The 20082-nt window shown below is 38.0% G+C and overlaps 1 protein-coding gene across 1 annotated transcript in view; it reads left to right on the top strand.

Annotated features, from left to right (window-relative positions):
- LOC149414284 (glutamate receptor ionotropic, kainate 2) overlaps positions 1-20082 on the top strand; it is a 44433-nt gene that overhangs the window by 14268 nt on the left and 10083 nt on the right. The window contains exons 2-13 of the mRNA XM_089643711.1: positions 1241-1420; positions 2792-2953; positions 3808-4059; positions 5155-5318; positions 5600-5653; positions 6023-6187; positions 7699-7845; positions 8356-8559; positions 10582-10785; positions 11031-11135; positions 14878-15014; positions 18105-18225. Coding sequence (XP_089499837.1) covers positions 1339-1420; positions 2792-2953; positions 3808-4059; positions 5155-5318; positions 5600-5653; positions 6023-6187; positions 7699-7845; positions 8356-8559; positions 10582-10785; positions 11031-11135; positions 14878-15014; positions 18105-18225 — 1797 coding nt within the window. The 5' untranslated portion in view covers positions 1241-1338. The remainder of the gene's footprint in view (positions 1-1240; positions 1421-2791; positions 2954-3807; positions 4060-5154; positions 5319-5599; positions 5654-6022; positions 6188-7698; positions 7846-8355; positions 8560-10581; positions 10786-11030; positions 11136-14877; positions 15015-18104; positions 18226-20082) is intronic.

The following is a 20082-nucleotide window of genomic DNA, read 5'->3' as shown; positions in this document are numbered from 1 at the left end:
CTTGCCTAACATTGTATAGCGCCATCCCATTTAATCGAAATTAAAATTTCATATGATGAAATACAGACTTTTATTTGTTGTAACCGTGCGTTAAAATAAATTTAGGTATAAATGGTGTCATAAATAAATTTGTTTCCATTGATTTAGTTTAAATAGTGATATTTCACGTGTGTGTTCCCAATTAAACTTAAGCCATTACAAATGAAGCCACAAAAGTATTACAGGGCCACCCTAGAATACATTATTAATTTTAAAGACAGTGACTTCCGTTTTATTTCACTTGATGTAGAAGCAGTGGATCTATCCTTTACGTCACTTCTTTTTTTATATGAATACCGCACATGATTGCTAAATGCTTCCAACTGTTTGGAGCCAGAAGACTACAGCTTCTTCGGGCAAGGTATGTTGTCACCTCAGAATGAGGTTGAACCAATGTGACATGTCATGCAACAGTTGCTAGAATACAGAGGACTTGCGGAAATGTCCTAAAACAACAATAATGGAAGCTGGTGACTGGTAAAATTTCCAGCTCTAGCAAGCTGGACAGCGGTATAGTAACTGAGTAAGATAACCCAACCCATCGGTGTACTTGACTTGGCCTTCTAGTCTAGGCACACGGTGGTCTTCTGAACTCAACGCGCGAATTATAGAGCTTGATTTTGTGTTTTCAACTATGCAGTAAAAATAACGGCGGATAATCGAGCGGCTGTATATCAAAATATTTTTTCGGGCTTCTGAGTTTGAGAATAGAATAGATTTGTGTAGAAATATTTTATTATAGGAATAATTTTAACAATTCAGCCCTGTTCTTTAGTTCTCTAATCAGTTGGAGCGATGGCCTCATATTGCCGGTGATTCAGTAACCTAAATTCCAACACACTAAACAGTCACTAGACTTGTTATCTAGACCCGCCTATATACTCGATGACCTCCGTGGTCGAGGGGTAAGGCTCTCGACTAGCAATCCGGAGGTCGCGGGATCAAATCCCGACGTGCGCAAGTAAATTTATAATTTATTAATTAATTATTAGAAAGTTAACACATCCATAATAAAAATTTACTGGAATTCCTTATTACAGTTTTCACAATCAAAACCATTGGTAAACTTTCGTCTATTTTCAAAATCACTGTTTATTTTTGAAATGCCTTCATAAACATTGAAACTATGTGAAATTGAGTCAAGCAGGAAAACAGGTGTCCTAGGGGTTAAAAATGATTAATTGTTTATCTTTCACCGCAGTCATGGCTCCCTGTGGGTTGGATGAGCGGGATTGATGGTGCGGAGAGGGAGGGGTGCGGGATAGGTAAGGTCTGCGGGGTGAGAGGTGCGGGACGACGATGCGCGCGACGGGACTCAGCTGCTGGGTGGTACTGGCTCATACCATCGCCATCACCGCGCTGCCACCTATCATCAAAATTGGTAAGTTCATCAAATGAGTGCAAGAATGACGTAACCGCATATTTAACATTTGTATATATTGCAAATAGAGTAGTGGAAGTGTGGAACGAACTTCTGCAACTGTCATCAATGCTACTAAATTTGCAAAAACTTTTTGAGTGTTGTAACATTCACTTGAAATAATCTGCCAAATTTATGGAACCTAAAAATATGTGATAAAAGGCAAAATCTAGGTGGATTCATTGTCTTCAAACCACAGTAAGCAGTTGATTATTTAAATAATATGTTAAATATATAATGTAGCAGTGCGTACTTCTGGGCGGCGCAGTTCTTACCCGATTAGAATAAACATTGGTCAATTTTCTCCGATTGGCAAGACTGTTGCGAGCTCTCTAAGCGGAGCGCACTTTGTCGAGCTCAGTTTCTGGCTGGACTCAAGGGACTACGGTGTGGTTCGTGCGACACTGGAACATGAGGGACTACTTTGCAAGTCACGAAAGGTCTTTTTCACTTTTAACTTTTTTTTAATCATGTAACTTATCATTCTAATAGGGATTACTTATTTAACTGCTTGCGTTGTTATTTTATAACACGCTGGCGCCCGCTCAGACATTCCTTACAAGTTTTTAAGTGTTTAATTTATTAATGTTACCTGCTCGTTAGTCATAAATTTTATCAAGATGGCGTTAAACTCACGTACATTCTTGACACGCCCGGAGATAAGATGTTGTTAGAGTCTCATGTTTATTTTTATTGATCTAGTATTTTAATAATTGTTAAGTATTTTAATAATTTAATAAATTAGCGTCTGTTGATATTTAAATCATTCTATTATTTAACTTCCTTATCAGATCTCATCTCTACCTACATACAATGCGTTCAGTGCGTGTGCGTAGATGACTAGATTATTGTATTTGGTAATTACCAATTAATGTCACAATCGTAAGATCCATCATTAATTTATACAATTAATCCTTTCATCACCCATCCATTGGCAAATAATGTTACAATATATATATATATATATATAAAACCTTCTCCGTGAATGGGGGATAGAGGGCTACCACATCATATAACTCCCTTGATAGTACCGGGACTCGTTTCTAACTTTCAACATCACGCATATTGTACACTTACTTTCATAATATATATGATTATCTGCTGTAATGCCATCCGATTTCAGAGAAATGCACATATGTCCATGTGTATGTACGTGATTGCCACCAAAAGTTGACAGAATGCATTGTCATCGATCAGTGGATTAATTTCTGCTTTCAAGATTTGCATTTATTACCGAGAACAAAAGTGAAATTCCAATAAACGTATTTGAAAAGAGTTAGCATTTAATTGTTTTAATTGCGCACAGAGGAGTTATTATTGAATGTGTTTCAGGCGCCATATTCTCGGAGGACATGAAGGGGTGCAGCGCGGAGCTGGCGTTGAAGTACGCGGTGTACCGCATAAACAAGGACCGCACTCTGCTGCCGCACTCCACGCTGGTGTACGACATCCAGTACGTGCCGGCCGGAGACTCTTTCCGCACCACCAAGAAGGGTAACGCCGCTTGTTCCATCACACTAACTTTTTACAGTACAGTACAGTATATATTTACGGGCATTCAAAGAAAGAAAATGGTCAGCTTTAGCAAGCTAGACGGCGGTGGACCACTGAAGTGGACGTGCGTATGCCGGCCAATTGTGGAGCTTGATTTAATGCTTTCATCTAGCAAAAATAATGGCAGATTATAGTAGTTGTCGAATAATCAAGCGACGGATTACTGAGAGTAAACTGTAAACGATTATGTCTTCAGGACAAAATATGTACAAAGTTCTAACACAGCCTTATTTATTTATGATAATTATTTTTTTTATTTACGCCCTTTTTTATAGGAACAGTAAAAACTGTACAGTATTTATTATACGTGGAACTGGCTCAGTAACAATCTTTTGTATTTGTTTAGTGATAAGTGTCCACTGACTTGATATAAATATTTACCTCCAATAGTATTCTGGGCAATAAGGAATACATATGATGGTATTTAGTCCCAGAATTTGTGCACTAAAATATATCCCGACTTGCAGTGTTACATAGTGGAATCCGAAAGTTTATCAATGCAAGCAATTCTGGATTATAAAATGTATCATTTAGAATTTTATATAGAAAGACCAAGTTAATGAAAATCCTTCTGTCCGACAATTTAAGCAGGGCCGGCTCTGTGTATGTATAATTGAAGTCGTAATTTCCGAGCGCCGATCTGCCAACATTTAACAAAGTACCCTTGAAGTTTTTACAAGCGCTATGGCTCAGGGCCGGCCCTGAATTTAAGAATATTCATATCATTATATGTCAATATTGTAATGTGGGTTCCAGACTTAATTATGAATCTTGTTTGTTTTGTTTGTTTGCAGCATGTTCCCAAGTGGAGGGGGGAGTGCTGGCGCTGTTTGGGCCCCCGCAGCCGGGTCTCAGCTCGGCGGTGCAGGCGCTCTGCGAGGCGCTGGACCTGCCGCACCTGGAGGCAGGCCCCGAGCACCTGGAGCCCCGCGAGTTCTCTGTCAACCTGCACCCCGCGCAGCCCCTCATGGGGCAGGCCTTCTCTGACTTCATGACCTACCTGAACTGGACGCGGGCGGCGGTGCTCTACGAGGACACCGGCAGCAGTGAGTAATCAGCTATACTGTCGGGTCCTGACCTGATGCTCCTCCCTGTATATAAATCTACCCCAGCAGAGCCAACCAGAGCTAAATACTGAGAGTTATGTTAGCACCGTTCGTGACACTGTTCTCCAGTGTCATTCATCCTGAGCACGGTAGCTCACACCTTGGCTCGGTATGGCTATTGTAGACCGTGTTTCCATTCTCTGTGATGGGTTCACCACAGTCCCTACGCTTCTCCCTGTTTTAATATATTTTACGGTGTATAACATACATCGTCCATTTGTAAGTAGTAATTTGAATGTAAAAGTTAAGATTAGTGGTAAGTTCTTGCCTAATATACAGGGTGTCTGGAAACTCGTAGTACAAGCGGGAAACTGGTGAATCTACATCACATTTGGAGTCGATTTTGTGGTATATTTTTTTTGATTTGAGCTTTCGTTATCGAGTAAATCGAGTTAGAAGTTGATTTTTTTTAAATTTTTTAAATTTTTTTTTTTAATCAAATTCTTATAAATTATTACTGAAGATCGAAGTACCCAACTAATTAAAACTATTTGAAAGTAAAACAAATGAAGAAACTCGGATTTGAAGCATTATTTTGAAATCACCCTTCATTTAATCCGGTGTAATCATAAAATATTTCTGCTCTGCAGGGTTAAAACATCTGTTGTTCAACCCTAAACACCAGAAAAAACTTTAACCCTAAAATAGCCGAAAAATATTTTTTTTTGTTTTTTTTTTTTTTTTTGTGAAAATGCTCAAATCAAAAAACTTTATGTTTATTTGGGTTCCCCATGTGGTGTAGATTCTCCAGTTTCCCGCTTGTACTACGAGTTTCCGGACACCGTGTATAAAAGAGACATTATTAAATGTTAAACGGTGAAATCAAGGTGAATTCATTGGCTTCAAACCTCAGTAAGCAGTTCATGCATTTCCATGTTAATATTTTGAGGGATGATATTAATTATATAATATGAAATATGTATTCATACATATAGAACAAATCGCTCTAATGGATATGTCTGTTCTGCTGTGTAATACGTGTAACACGTGTAATACGTGCATGAATATTCAGTAACCTCTGCCTTGTGTTTGCAGATGTGTTCAGGTTTCGCGGCCTCAGCACGGCGGCAGAGTTGTACGTGCGTCGCTGCGAGGGCCCTAGTACGTATCGCAGTGTGCTGTCGGAACTGCGCGCCAAGAAGATCACCAACATCATCATTGACACCGACACGCAGCACATTCAACAGCTGTTCAGGGCGGTGGGGGCTTTTTTCATGTTTTCTTAATTCATTTTTAATCTTAACTCCACACAGGAGGTTTTGAGGAAAATAATTTCTCTCAAGGCCTCGTCATCTTTGGAGATGGAGTGTGGAGTGTCTCTTTGAGGAAATGAAGGAGTGAACCATATTGTAGGGGGAAAGAAACACAGAGACCGGCAAATCATTTCACGGCCGGTCTGTTGAACTCGAGTACCATTTCCGATTCAATTGGTTTTTTTTTAGAAATTTCCGCTCAATTCATTTTGCTTTTTATTTTTCAGATACTCCAGTTGCAAATGAATAACCACCGCTACCACTATCTCTTCGCTTCTTTTGTAAGTCTTAAATTAATTAATAAATATATTGACGACAAGGACAACGTTGATGACAAAGGCCAGATATAATAATGATAACTGTGATGATGACTGCCAGCCAATGAAAACGGCAATAATTGATGACGCAGACGAAATTAATGTCTACAATGATAGCGACAACCTTGATGGCAATGATGATAATTATAATGATGACAATCAACCAAATATATCTAAGACACGGCGCAACAATTGAAAAATGACCCCAATGTTACCACAGTTCCATTGAGTTTTTGGTTTTCGAAAGCATTTATCGTAAAGAAAAATTTATTGTTGAACTACATTGTTCCACATGTTATGCAGTTGATCAACAAACAGTGCTGTGTTTTTCAGGACATGGAACTATTCGACCTGGAAGACTTCTACTTCAACCGAGTGAACATGTCGGGTTGGAGACTGGTGGACCTGTCCAGTGACAAGGTGCGGGACACCCTGCAGCAGATGGAGAGGTTCCACCCTATCGGCACCAATATTCTTTCTGAAAAGGGCACCATCGAGGTAAGCCGTGTTACCTACTGTGGGACCATAATGTTGTTATTATAATCTTAATATACAAAAGTTCAGCCGGCTTATGTTTGTGCTCGCAAAGCTTAAAAAGTAGTTGACCGATATAATATAATAATAATATTAGTGCAGTTTTTGTGCAAAATCACCTCAAGGGCGCTGTACAAACATATAATACATTTCTACAATGATCTATGTTATTACTAACTATATATGGAGATAATATACAGTACAATACTTGCCTGGTAGGTCACAAGAGATTAAGACTTCATTAACATTAACTAATTGTTTATTAGCGAAATTTAAATAGAGGATTTAGGACATAATTGGAAAATTGGATATAACTGGACTTTCTCTTGGTATATTTAATTTAAGGGTATGACAGCTTAAAGGGGCAAGTTTTTAGTTTAGACCTGAATTCTGTTGGACTTGTTATGGATCTTAGTTCCGGAGGGAGTTTATTCCAAGCCTTCGGCCCAGATACTCCGAAAGTGCGATCACCAAACTTAGTATTTGGCTTGCGCTTAGGTTCCATCAGTCTGCCTACAGCTGCTGATGTTGCTGATCTAAGAGTTGACTGCCTCAGACCAGTGTTTTCCGGGACGCATAGTTCAGAGATGTAGGGTGAGGCCATTTCATTGATGGATTTAAACACCATCCAGCACAAACAATTTGTAGTACTGGATTCTTTCAGGGCACTTGAGCCAGTGAAGGTTACGAAGATGTTCTGAAATGTGCAAATATTTTGAAACCCTGCTTATGAGCCGTGCTGCTGCATTGAACACTGATTGAAGTTTGTTATTTTGGAAGGCTGGCATAAATGCCGTTGCAGTAATCGAGACGTGAGACTACATAAGAGTTGATAAGTAGTTTTGTTGCTTCTGTAGGAAGATTTGGAAGGATATGGCTGAAAATTTTAAAGTTTGTTCTTATTAGTGCCATGAGTGTTTAGAGAATAGTTTGTTATGTAGTTTTTTAACAGTAACATTGTGGAATACAGTAGTGAATAGTGGAAGAAGTCGGAGATGCCTTGCGGGGTCCACTAGTATAATTTAATATTAACCACTCTCAAATGAAAAATGTCAAACGGAAAAGACAGAAAAAGATTCATTTGGTAACTGAACCCAAGACCTTTGCCTCGCCGGGGCATTAGACCACTGATTTAATTCAACCAAATCAACTTCGTCATTTTTCATACGTCGAATGAGAAGTACCAACATTATCTTCATTTTCTTAACGCATGTTTTTTTTAGTGCTATCTTTATGTATGACTGCATCATTTTCCATTTCCGGTCACCAAAATAGTTTTTTCTCATTGTGATTAAGCTGATTCAGGGTGTTTTTAAAATTATAAAGCATATGAACCGTGTCATGTTTATGTATTTACCATTTTTTTCTTCCAATAATTGTTGTTGGCAGTTCACCGGATGTCGATTCTCTGGAATGACAATATGTGGTTTGTTAGTTTTTTTCTTTGGATGTCAACGATTGCACTAATATTGCAGACGGGTCCTGCGCTGGTGTACGACGCAGTGCACGTACTGGCGCTGGGCCTGGCCGCGCTGCAGGCCCCGCTGCGCCCTGCCAACCTGTCCTGTGACGCGGCCAATCCCTGGGACGACGGCCTAACTCTCTACAACTACATCAGCTCTGTAAGTCATCCCACTCGCCATTATCACATCTCCCCTCCTACACAAGTGCTTTCCACTGGCATTCAAATATCAAACAATCAATATTGGAAGTTCAATCAGAAAAACTCACTATCTGATTACAGATATTTATATACGAAGGATGTCCAAAAATTAAACACCATTTTCCTTATACATTTTATTCATACATAATTTGTATATGGCATTGTTCGTACATGTATTCACTATTTTGAAGTCGGGGAACAAGGTCCTTGATCCCTCTGTAGTAAAAAACTTTCGCCGCGGTCCGCAACTAGCTTGACACCTCTCGTCGGTCATGAAGCGCTTTCCGAAAAATGAAAATGGCTGGGTGCCAAGTCAGGGTTATGCGCTGGATAGCTAAGGACATCCCACTTAAAAATATTGCAGGAGAGTAGTGGTTACAGCTGCTGTATGGGGGGCGGGCGAGCGACCGCCTGTTGTGGAGGGGGAAGTACGCGCTACAAAGTTAGTATTGTTTTGTATGTCTTGCAGGTGTCGGCGCACGGCCTGACGGGCCCAATTGAGTTCACGGAGGGGCGGCGGACGGGCGTGCGGCTCAGTCTGCTACGCCTGCACGGGGCCAACCTGGAGCCCGTAGGGGCCTGGGCCCCCGGGGCGGGGCTCACGCTCAGCGACCCTGGTGCCTTCACGCACCAGCCCGGGCCCAACTTCACGCTGGTGGTCGTCACCAGAGAGGTACCATATATGTATTTTTTATATTACATACAATTAATGTTTTATATTTCACATTTTAGATTTTTATAACCCTTCCATTAAAATCCATTTGTTTGCGGATAGAAGAGGAGTGTACATTAAATGTTGTTAACACACTTCAAACGGGTGAAAATAGGGTCCCGTTTGAGAAAATTGATTTTGCTTTAAACCGCTTTATCTTTAAAATCTCTAAATACTATAAAACATAGTCGCTATCCGCGTGTTTGTGCACTTAGTTCTTCTAAACTACGCAGCGGATTTTGAAAGGGTTTTAAAATTATCGGACAGCAATGCCTCTACAGCCATTCAAGTAGGACCAGCGTAAAAGGCAGAACTTTCATAGGAACTATGTTAACAGTTATATAATAATACATATACATTAGAACCTCGTTAATTCGAAATCCAGCGGACATCAAAAATCAACTTTCGAATTAACGAATTCCCACGTATTTATACGAAATTTTATGAACAAAAAAAAAAACAGCGAAACCGCCCCTTCAAATCGGGTGGTATCCGGAGTAAACTCGTATTAATACCAAGTATTCCCGTTTAAATCGAATTTTTGCAGCCGATTTCCGTCGCGATCGGCCCTTCAAGTTCAGTTATACTAAGCAAATTCATAAAAATACCACACATTTCCACGTAAATCAAATTTTCGTTAAGCGGCCGATCCTTTAAATTCGGATATTTGAAGTAAATTTCGTAAAAATACCTCAAATTTCCGCATGAATAGAAATTTTCTAACTCGGATATTCGAAGTAAATTTAGTAAAAAATACGATATTTTCCGCGTAAATTGAAATTTCGGAGCCGATTTCCGTTGCGCCGGATCTTTGAAATTCAGATATTTGGTGTAAATTCATAAAACTACGGCATATTTCCGCATAAAACGAATTTTCTCGGCCCTTCAAACTTGGATATTCGGAATAAATTGGAAAAAATACGACATTCCAGTGTAAATCGATTCCGATTTACAAAATAATAATACTAATTAGGGCGATGTATAATCACGTAAAAATACACTTTTCAGCGTTTTACCGTCATAGCTGTCTTTTAGATTCAGATTTACGAAATTTTATGATTTATTTTCGCAAAAATCGAAGTTTTTCGAATTACACAAACAAATATTCGTGTGCGGACAAAAATAAATTTCGAATTACGAATTAACGAATTTCGAATTAAAAAACCATTTTGTATGAATAAAATTTTCTGTGGATATTTTTTTGGCGAAAATTTCGAATTACGCGTTTTTTCGAATTATCGTGGTTCGAATTAACGGGGTTCTACTGTACATACATTTTACAGTAAATTTTCTTTATTTTAAGAATATTAATCATCCACTTGCTCCAACCAAGCGGGCGAGTTTGTATATTTGGACAGAAGTATGTTTGGTTGCCCGGGTTCTTGGGGGTGAGGTTTGTTCGGGTCTTGGTGGCGGATGCTTCTGCCCACCAACTAACTGCGTGGCAGGCCGTATCGGGAGAGACCGGTTCAGGGAGACCTTTTGATCTTTCCAGCAGGACTCTCTCGGAACATGGCCTTGCACCGCAGTGGGAGGGATGGATCGCTAATTAAAAATTGTCCAAAAGAGCGAAAAGTTCACAATAAGCTAATACCAACCCTCATGCATGGCAGTGAGGCATAGAAGTGGCAGAGGAAGGATGAACGTATAATGAGTGCTGGAGAAATGAGATTCCTTAGGGGTATGTGTTAAAAGGCATTGAATTTGAAAAAGTAGGTATAACTTATTATGACTTAGGTATATCTAGCTATGGGTGCTTTTCACCCCTTGTCCTGTCAATAGTTTCAATCTAAATAGTTCAACCAAAAACAATAAATCGTTCCTAGCATCGAACAGAATAAAGCGCGGCACGGGAGATACGTGCAGCGTGGAAAGCCACCAACAAACGCTCTTTATGCGCATGGCTGGAGACGTGGGTCTGGGCACCTCTTGCTTGCAGTCCAGCTGTAGCTCTGCTAACGTCTCTTTGATTGGTGTGTCCAGGAAAAGCCGTACGTGATGGTGAAGGAGGGATGGAACCTACAGGGAAACGATCGCTACGAGGGTTTCTGCATCGACCTGCTGATGAGGATAGCGGCCAAGGTGGGATTCTCCTACACGCTGCGCCTGGTGCCGGACAACATGTACGGAGTGCTGGATCCTGAGACCAACCAGTGGAACGGGATAGTCCGGGAACTGATGGACCAGGTAGTACGCTTGACTGGCTAAATGTTTGGCAGGAGAAGCAGGGGTAGATCACCGATATGGTAGAAGTGGAGGAGCCTGTTTCATAAGCAATGCTTACTTGATCTGAGTATACTTAATACTGTTTTCTGATAATTATTTTAATTGGCGTAGTTTGAACTGATTTATCCAGAACACACCCTTCGGGTGATATTTCACGAGTCTGCGCTAGTTATAATATATTTATAAAATAGAATGTTGATTTTCAGAAAGCAGATTTGGCCGTGGCGTCGATGACCATTAACTACGCCCGCGAGACGGTCATCGACTTCACCAAGCCCTTCATGAACTTGGGCATTGGCATTCTGTTCAAGGTGAGGCCACATCCACATTCATACATCACTTAAACCTAAAGTGTCAATCGGCATAAGATTTAAGTCTTCAAGATATAGAATCGGACAGCGTTTTAAAAATTGCAGTACATAACAATGATAATACATATTTAGAATGAATACTGGTAATTTGTTTGGATGATTGTGTAATTACAGTACATAACAATGATAATATTTAGAATGAATGCTGGTAATTTGTTTGGATGATTGTGTAATTGCAGTACATAACAATGATAATATTTAGAATGAATATTGGTAATTTGTTTGGATGATTGTGTAATTGCAGTACATAACAATGATAATATTTAGAATGAACGCTGGTAATTTGTTTGGATGATTGTGTAATTACAGTACATAACAATGATAATATTTACAATGAATATTGGTAATTTGTTTGGATGATTGTGTAATTGCAGTACATAACAATGATAATATTTAGAATGAATATTGGTAATTTGTTTGGATGATTGTGTAATTGCAGTACATAACAATGATAATATTTAGAATGAACGCTGGTAATTTGTTTGGATGATTGTGTAATTACAGTACATAACAATGATAATATTTACAATGAATATTGGTAATTTGTTTGGATGATTGTGTAATTGCAGTACATAACAATGATAATATTTAGAATGAATATTGAATTTTTTTTTTTTTCAAAAAACAGTTTGTAACATAAAAAACATACTCTGCACATCTCACTAGGGCATTCCTGTATCAAGATGTGCAGCTTTACAATTACATCATTTAAAAAAATACATATATGTAATATAATAATAACATTAAATTTAAACCCAAAAAAGAAAAATTAATGACACGGTTGTCTTGAGACCGGTAGACAAAAATAAACTAAATTTTAGTAACAAATGTACGAAAAATAAAACAAAAATATCAACAAAAGAAGCATTGGGCAATACATTGATAGTAAGTTGGTTAATTTGTTTGGATGATTGTGTAATTGATTGATTAGTAAAGGATTTTAACTCACCAGGCAATCAACTCACTAATCTGTTCGCCAAATGGAACAACTAATACAGTAGAACCTCGTTAATTCGAAATCCAGCGGACATCAAAAATCAAATTTCGAATTAACGAATTCCCACGTAATTCGAAATTTTATGAAAAATTTTTTTTTTTTAAATACGCCGAAAATCGATTTTTTCGGCCGCCTCTTCAAATCCGGGTGGTATTTTAGTTGTAAATTCGTATTAATACCAATTATTTCTTTATTTTCGCGGTCGATTACCGTAGCGGCCGGCCCTGTAAATTCAGATATTCGCAATAAATTCGTAAAAATGCTATATATTTACGCGTAAATCGAGATTTTGCTGCGGATTTCGGTCGCGGCCTACCCTTTAAATTGAGATATTCGTAAAAATACGATATATTTCCGCGTAAATCGAGATTTCGCGGTAATTTTCCGTCGCGGCCGGCCCTTTATTTCAAATATCTGAATTTGAATTCGTAAAAATAGATATATTTCCGCGTAAAACGAGGATTCGCGGCCGGCTCTTCAAATTCAGATATTCGAAATATATTCATAAAAATGCTATATATTTACGCGTAAATCGAGATTTCGCTGCCGATTTCGGTCGCGGCCTACCCTTTAAATTGAGATATTCGTAAAAATACGATATATTTCCTCGTAAATCGAGATTTCGCGGTAATTTTCTGTCGCGGCCGGCCGTTTATTTCAAATATCTGAATTTGAATTCGTGAAAATACGATATATTTCCGCGTAAAACGAGAATTCGCGGCCGTATTCCGTCGCGGCCGGCTGTTCAAATTCAGATATTCGAAATAAATTCGTAAAAATATGATATATTTCCGCGTAAATCGAATTTTGTCGGCAGTTTTTCGTCGCGGCTGGCCTAAGTTCAGATATTTGAAGTAAATTCGTAAAAATATGTCATATTTCGGCATGGATCGAAATTTTTCGGCCGATTTCCGTCGCGCCGTATTTTTTCAACTCGGATATTCGAAGTAAAGTTAGTAATAATACGATATATTTCCGCGTAAATTGAAATTTCGCGTCCGATTTCCGTCGCGGTGATGAAATACGATATATTTACGCGTAAATCGAAATTACGCGGCCGAGTTTCGTCGCGGCCGACCCTTTAAATTCAGATATTTGGCGTAAACTCGTAAAACTACGACATATATCCGCGTAAAATGCATTTTCTCGGCCCTTTAAACTCGGATATTCGAAATAAATTTGAAAAAATACGACATTCCAGTGTAAATCGATTGAGATTTACAAAATAATAATACTAATTAGGACGATGTATAACCACGTAAAAATACATTTTTCGGCGTTTTACTGCCACGGCTGACTTTTAGATTCAGATTTACGAAATATTATGATTTATTTTCGCAAAAATCAAACTTTTTCGAATTACATGAACAAATTTTCGTGCGCGGACAAAAATAAATTTCGTATTACGAATTAACGAATTTCGAATTAAAAAAAAATTTGTATGAAAAAATTTTTCAGCGGAAATTTTTTTTGCGAAAATTTCGAATTACGCGTTTTTTCGAATTATCGGGGTTCGAATTAACGGGGTTCTACTGTATTCATATGGGTCTCACAGATATCCTTGCATCTCCTTTAGTTTCATGGCCAGAAATATAATCTAAATTGTGTTAGAAAGATAAAACACCACGCTTTATATTCAAATTTAAATGTTAACCACAGAAAATTTTAATGCACACCTCTACAATACCAAAGTGAACAACTGCAATTTGAAAAGAAAATGCAAATATTATGATAAGGGAGATACAACGATTTCTATGAGATCATAAGAGTTCCCAAAAGCGAACAAATTAGCCTCAATGTATAACGTATATGAATGATTGATAATATGTAATTGATTTAACCCATTGGCCTCCGAATTGTTTGGCTAAAAAATTGTCTTTCACATCCGATTTAATTTTGTACCAAAAGTTTTAAATCTGCAGTGGTGTACTAAATCTTACATAGCTTTTAAACTAAACATGCAAACGAAACAATTTTTTTTTTAAATTTAATTGTGCATTGAATCAAGGTATGTAAAAAATATATGCAGTAAATAAAAAAAATAGCAACATGATTAAACGAGGATATAGAAATATTTTTTTTATAAAAAACAATTTTTTTTTCATTTTTTTTATAATTGGATTAAGAAAAGTTGTACATTAATCATACTTATTACCATAATAAATATTGTTTTGCAATTTGGGCTCTTAATAGCCGCCTACCATGCGTTTTACGAACAAGCTTGTCAATTCCCGAACCACACGCCATTTTGAAAAAATTCAATGACGCTGAAATATAACAAAATTTCAATCGTAAATATCAGGAAAAAACTGTACGAACGGAGTCCTGCCAATTACTACGAAATAAATGCTTAATTATCTACAGAGCGATTGGCATTTAAAATTTTAATCACAGATGTCAATAATGTATCCCTTTTTCATTTTTAAGCCGATAGAGATCAGACCCGCCGAGACGGCGTTGTTTGATTTTAAGACACATCGCCGTACACACGCCGGGACGGCGTCGTTTGATTTTAAGACACATCGCCGTACACACGCCGGGACGGCGTCGTTTGATTTTAAGACACATCGCCGTACACACTCCGGGACGGCGTTGTTTGAGGCCAATGGGTTAATGTAATGTATTTGAATTATCTAATGATAGTAAATTAACTGATTTAATATGTTTGATTGATGCGTGTCGCAGGTGCCCACTTCGCAGCCCACACGCCTGTTCAGCTTTCTGAACCCTCTGGCCATTGAGATCTGGCTGTACGTGCTGGCCGCCTACATCCTCGTCTCCTTCACGCTGTTCGTCATGGCGCGCTTCTCTCCTTACGAATGGCAAGCACCACCATTATACTTCGTTTAAATTATACTCTCGGTCATTGGCAGGTGGAATGTTTTACAGCAGAAAAATGCTCAGGATTCTATGAATAGCCCAGCTAAGATTCTTTTGACTCGTCGTTTGCAAAAACTGCTCACCTGGTGATAGTCTCAACTGCTCCCGACTGTCTGGAGCCAGTGAGACTACGGCCTCCCCAATTGGGATATGTTGTGAGGCTGAAGATGGTGGGGAAGGGAAGTAGATGGGGATGAGAAAGGTAGGGAAGTATCTGACTATTCATATCTGGTCATCAAACATGGCTAAAGCCATTTCAAGCAACATTTTAATTCTGAATGGCAGTCTTACACAAGGGCGATACTGAGAGAATCTTCCACTCTTCGACGTGCTGCAAATATGCTATAAGTTATTTTAAATCATTAATTTGCGAAATAACACAAATTGATCAAATACAATTTACTTGCGCACGCCGGGATTTGAACCCGCGACCTATGAATTGCTAGTCTAGAGTCATGTAAAGTGTTTGGCATGAGAAACAGCTGAAGAACCTCGATGCGTTGGTGATAGTTTGCCAAGCAACTTGGAGCGAGAAGTGAAGGAGCCTGATTCAAACTGAAGAAGAAGAAGCACCAAGTAAATAATGTTTTATTTAACCTTCCAGCGGGCGCGTTGAGAAATTTCCCTTGAGCGGGCGCTTGTCGTAAATTTTACGTCATCAAGTTTTCTCCATATAAGTGGTGTTTTCTTTATACAAACGTTAGGGAATTTCTTTAAGGATATGAAAAATCATAAAAGCCAGCACTTACAATAAAATATATTTGACTTTCTTAAAAAAAACGAAGCAACACTCTAAACATGTTAATATTTCAAAACAAAATATTTTATCGACCTATTTAGTCAGAATCAATATTCTCATCCTTACAATTGTTACAAACCACCTCAACTGAAGAATGGTTCTTGCATGTAATGGACTGGCAACGGCGACACTTCATTGATGCTGAGGATCTTTTCTTATCCAGTGCACATAACCGACAAAAACCGCATTTTGGAAAGCTTCTGTTTTCTTATTCTGTTATCGGTTCAACTGCCCTACCGTAATTCACTTTGAGAAAAGCATTTATATCTTGCGGTAAATGTTTGACATTTGATTTGACTCTAGCATAGCTCGAAGCTCGATGCTTACAACTAAGTCGCAAGAGTGGGGGAAGCGATAAGGCGCGTTTGTCGTAAATTTTACGACAGCGCGCCCGCTGGAAGGTTAAAAACACTGGGTTTTGAAACCTCGACTACACTACTAACTAACAAAAATGATATCGATTGAAAAACTGGTGTCTCAATGGAGAAACATAGTTCACATTAAATGGGAATCCTTGACTTCCACTGTAGAGTTTTGGAATGAAGTCATGCAATATAAAGATGCAGCTAATAATAATCCCTTCGGTGATTTATGTCAGTTTGCAATGTCTATTTTAACATTGCCGCATTCAAATGCGGACATTGAACGTGTATTTAGCCAAATGAGTCTGGTCAAAACTAAACTCCGAAATCGTTTGGCGGTGAGAACCCTGAATGCCATTTTGTACCTGAGATTTGGCCTAAAGAGAGCAGGAAAGTGCTGTTATTCTTACACTGTTCCTGACGAAGTACTACGCTGCATTGGGACCAAAGAAAGTTACGACTCCGTCTCTCAGCCTTCCACATCAGTTGCTGTTAATGAAGAAGATGAAGATGAAGATAATTGATATTTTACTTCACTGATTTTATTTCTAAGTTAAATTTATGTTGGCTTTTTTTTTGGCATTTTTTAAGGAATTTAGCATATTTCTGGCATATTTTTCCCATCACTCTAGCATATTTTGAAGTAGTTGAGTTGGCAACACTTGATGCCAGGGCAACTATAATATCATAGTTCCTTGAGTCTCTCTTCATATTGCCGGTCCATAGTAGATATTGGTATTTTTGTAAATCGTCTCTGTACTCTCTCTAATATGTAGATCTATATCCTTAGCAAAATATGCACTACATATTTGGAAAGCATTTTCCAGAGGGTTTGCAAATATATTTTATATATTTTTAACATCAAGTCCGGTGTTAGGTCAAAGAAGGCTTTCCTGATTAAATATGTTATCAAATTTGCTCTTTTAGTTCCCACTGCGGCGTCGCGGGTTCAATTCACTGCTAGCTTAGTCCTCCATCATTGCACAAGTGACATTTTCCCACTAAAAAGATGCTAGTACATATTAGACATTCAAATATTGTCGGTTATTCATAATCTTGAAATATTATAAATATCATAAAACCACATTCGGAAAAAGAAATAACATTTATTTTGCGACAAAACTCCGCAACATCCTTCCCCCAGATGTAAAGCAAATAGAAAATTTGAATGATTACAAATCTCAAAAGTGAGGAGGACTAAGAAATACAATTTACTATACATATATTCACTATCATATTTTGTATGTACAATGTTTAAATAGTCGCTATAATATAAAAATATCGTTTATCTTTTTTAAAGCGGGCATTTGGTTTCTTTTCTGGCTTTGCACCACTGCCGAAAGGATCAATGATTTTTTATTTTATTTATTTATTTATCTATCAATATAAAGTTTTTTACATGTATTTATCGACATCTGTCTCACTAGGGTACACCTGTGTCGAGACAGACGTAATCAGATACTTAAAGAATATTTACATGCATAACTAAATCAAAATACAAATTACAAAGTTGTATACACTTTAAACTATGGAGTCGATAGATATATAATAGAAAGAGTAGGTACAGGTACGACAATATTATAAATATATATGAAAAATAAATGCATTTAGTTGGAGGACGTAGTTACAAAGGGGTTTTTATAAAATTATTGATTCTAATATTTTATTTTGTATTTGAATTGTTGTTATTGATTACGTGTAATTTGGAACATAGTCAAACATAGTTTTTCAAAGCTTTATCTATTGAAATACTGATTCAAATCTCACAGTTGCTCCCATGCCGGTTTTCTTCCACAGGAACTTCAGATGACTTCCGTCTAAACTGAGGCAAGAGTCTAAAAATGGACTTATTTTGTTTGATTGTATTTCAGGTCGAATCCTCACCCCTGCGCGCGGGAGTCTCGCCTCGTCACCAACCAGTTCTCCGTGTCCAACTCCTTCTGGTTCATCACCGGCACCTTCCTGCGTCAGGGCTCGGGCCTCAACCCCAAGGTTAGTCTCTACTCCCATTAGGCGTACCATCTGCCCTCACCTTCCCTGGTCATTTGAAGACGACGCACAAACAACAATGAATACCACATATTTTAATTCAAAGATGCAGTTTTCACACGGGGAACACAATTAAATAATAATTCATTTTAAAAATAAACAAATTAATCAAAAAAATCAGAGAAATGCTGAAAACTTGTGCCTTAAAATGTTGTTCTGGTGAAAAAAACAATGGGAAAAAACAACACCTCTTCATTACAATTACTTTTTTGCATGAAAACGTCTTTCGTTCATCACTGGGCGTAATTTATCTGCTTATTTTACAGAGCACCTCAAGACGTACACGACGACGCACAAATAACTCGTGTTACCCTTTCCTTTGAGGAGTTATGACTGATTCATTGGTCGCGCAGAGTGAATGTCGAGGCTCTTATCTGACCCTCCTCCCCGCTCGATGATTTAAGTGCACTAACAAGCAATGAACAATGATCTATTTGTAGAATATATATGCGACTTAGCGCCACAACTTTTGGGCCATGAGATATATTTAAATATTTAGTGACAACAAAAGTTTTTCATTGCTAACTCTGGCGGGAACTTATTTTGCAACTTTAACTGTTTTGCTTTTTTTCCATCCTTCCAGTTTTTTTATGTTTATATTGGTTTTCTACCACTATTTAAAGATTCAAACCACCCGGTGACAAAGAAAAATCCATTTTTCTACTATTCATTACTATTTGATGGTAAAATTCGACATTCACCGTTGGGCGTACCGAATCGATTGGTTCTCGACGAATGGACTGTAATTTTTAATGAGAAAATAAGATTAAACATTCGCGTTTATCACTAGGAAAAATAGGAGTGGGAAAGAAGGCCTTTACCTTATGAATGATCTTGCTTCAATTGGATGTTCTGATGTTGGTCTTGAATGTTCTGTGGGCACTATAAATTATAGATACACAAATATTTATTGTTTCACACCATGAACGGTTTTGATCACTCTCGATAATATACAATATTTATTTAATATATGAAGATTGGGGCTGATAATTTATACTGTTTTCCAATAATTTATTACGAGGGGCCGACAAATATGCAACGATATACATCGACAACGGCGAAAATAACATCAATGAACGAATGACCCTTGCTTTTGGCTTCTATTTTTTTTAAATATTCTTGCTTGCTTTTTTCGAAGGAACCTTTAGGAAAATGGAATAAAAACAAAGGAGGTGGCAATTTAGGTAGGAACAGTATTGTTGGAATAACCATAAATAGTCAGTAAAGCAGTTTTTCTGCTCATCTGCCATATTAGACGGCCGGCATAGTCCAGTGGTAACGCATTGGACTGCCATTCCGAAGGTCGCGGGTTCGAACCTGGCGTGCGCAAATAAATTTTATTTGATTAATTTTTGTTATTTCACAATTAATTAATTAAAATAATATATAGTATATTTGCGGCACGTTCCAGAGTGGAAGATACTACCAGTATCGCCCTGGTGTAAGACCACCATTCAGAATTGAAACGTTGCTCCAAATGGCTTTAGCCGTGTTTAGTGACTAGATCTGAATAGCCAGGTACTTCCCCACCTTCCTCTTTCCCTTCCCCACTTACCTTCAGCCTCACAACATCCCCCAATTGGAGATGCCATAGTCTCACTGGCTCTAGACGGGAGCAGTTGGGACTCTTGTGAGATATTCACTATAAAAAATAAAAAAAAAAAAAAAAAAAATTAGACTAATTTTTAGTTTTAAAAACTAAAATACGTTTGTTATGATCCATAGATTGTTATTCTATTCATAACTCACCCAAAATGCCAACTATGCCCAAAGTGTGCCACTCATTGTTGTTCATGCAAC

The sequence above is a fragment of the Hesperophylax consimilis genome, chromosome 20 (assembly GCF_061612785.1).
Source record: "Hesperophylax consimilis isolate HC1 chromosome 20, BYU_Hcon_1.0, whole genome shotgun sequence".
In the NCBI taxonomy this organism is placed as follows: domain Eukaryota; kingdom Metazoa; phylum Arthropoda; class Insecta; order Trichoptera; family Limnephilidae; genus Hesperophylax; species Hesperophylax consimilis.
Note: the sequence above shows the minus strand (reverse complement) of the source record. Positions and strands in the feature narration are given on the sequence as shown.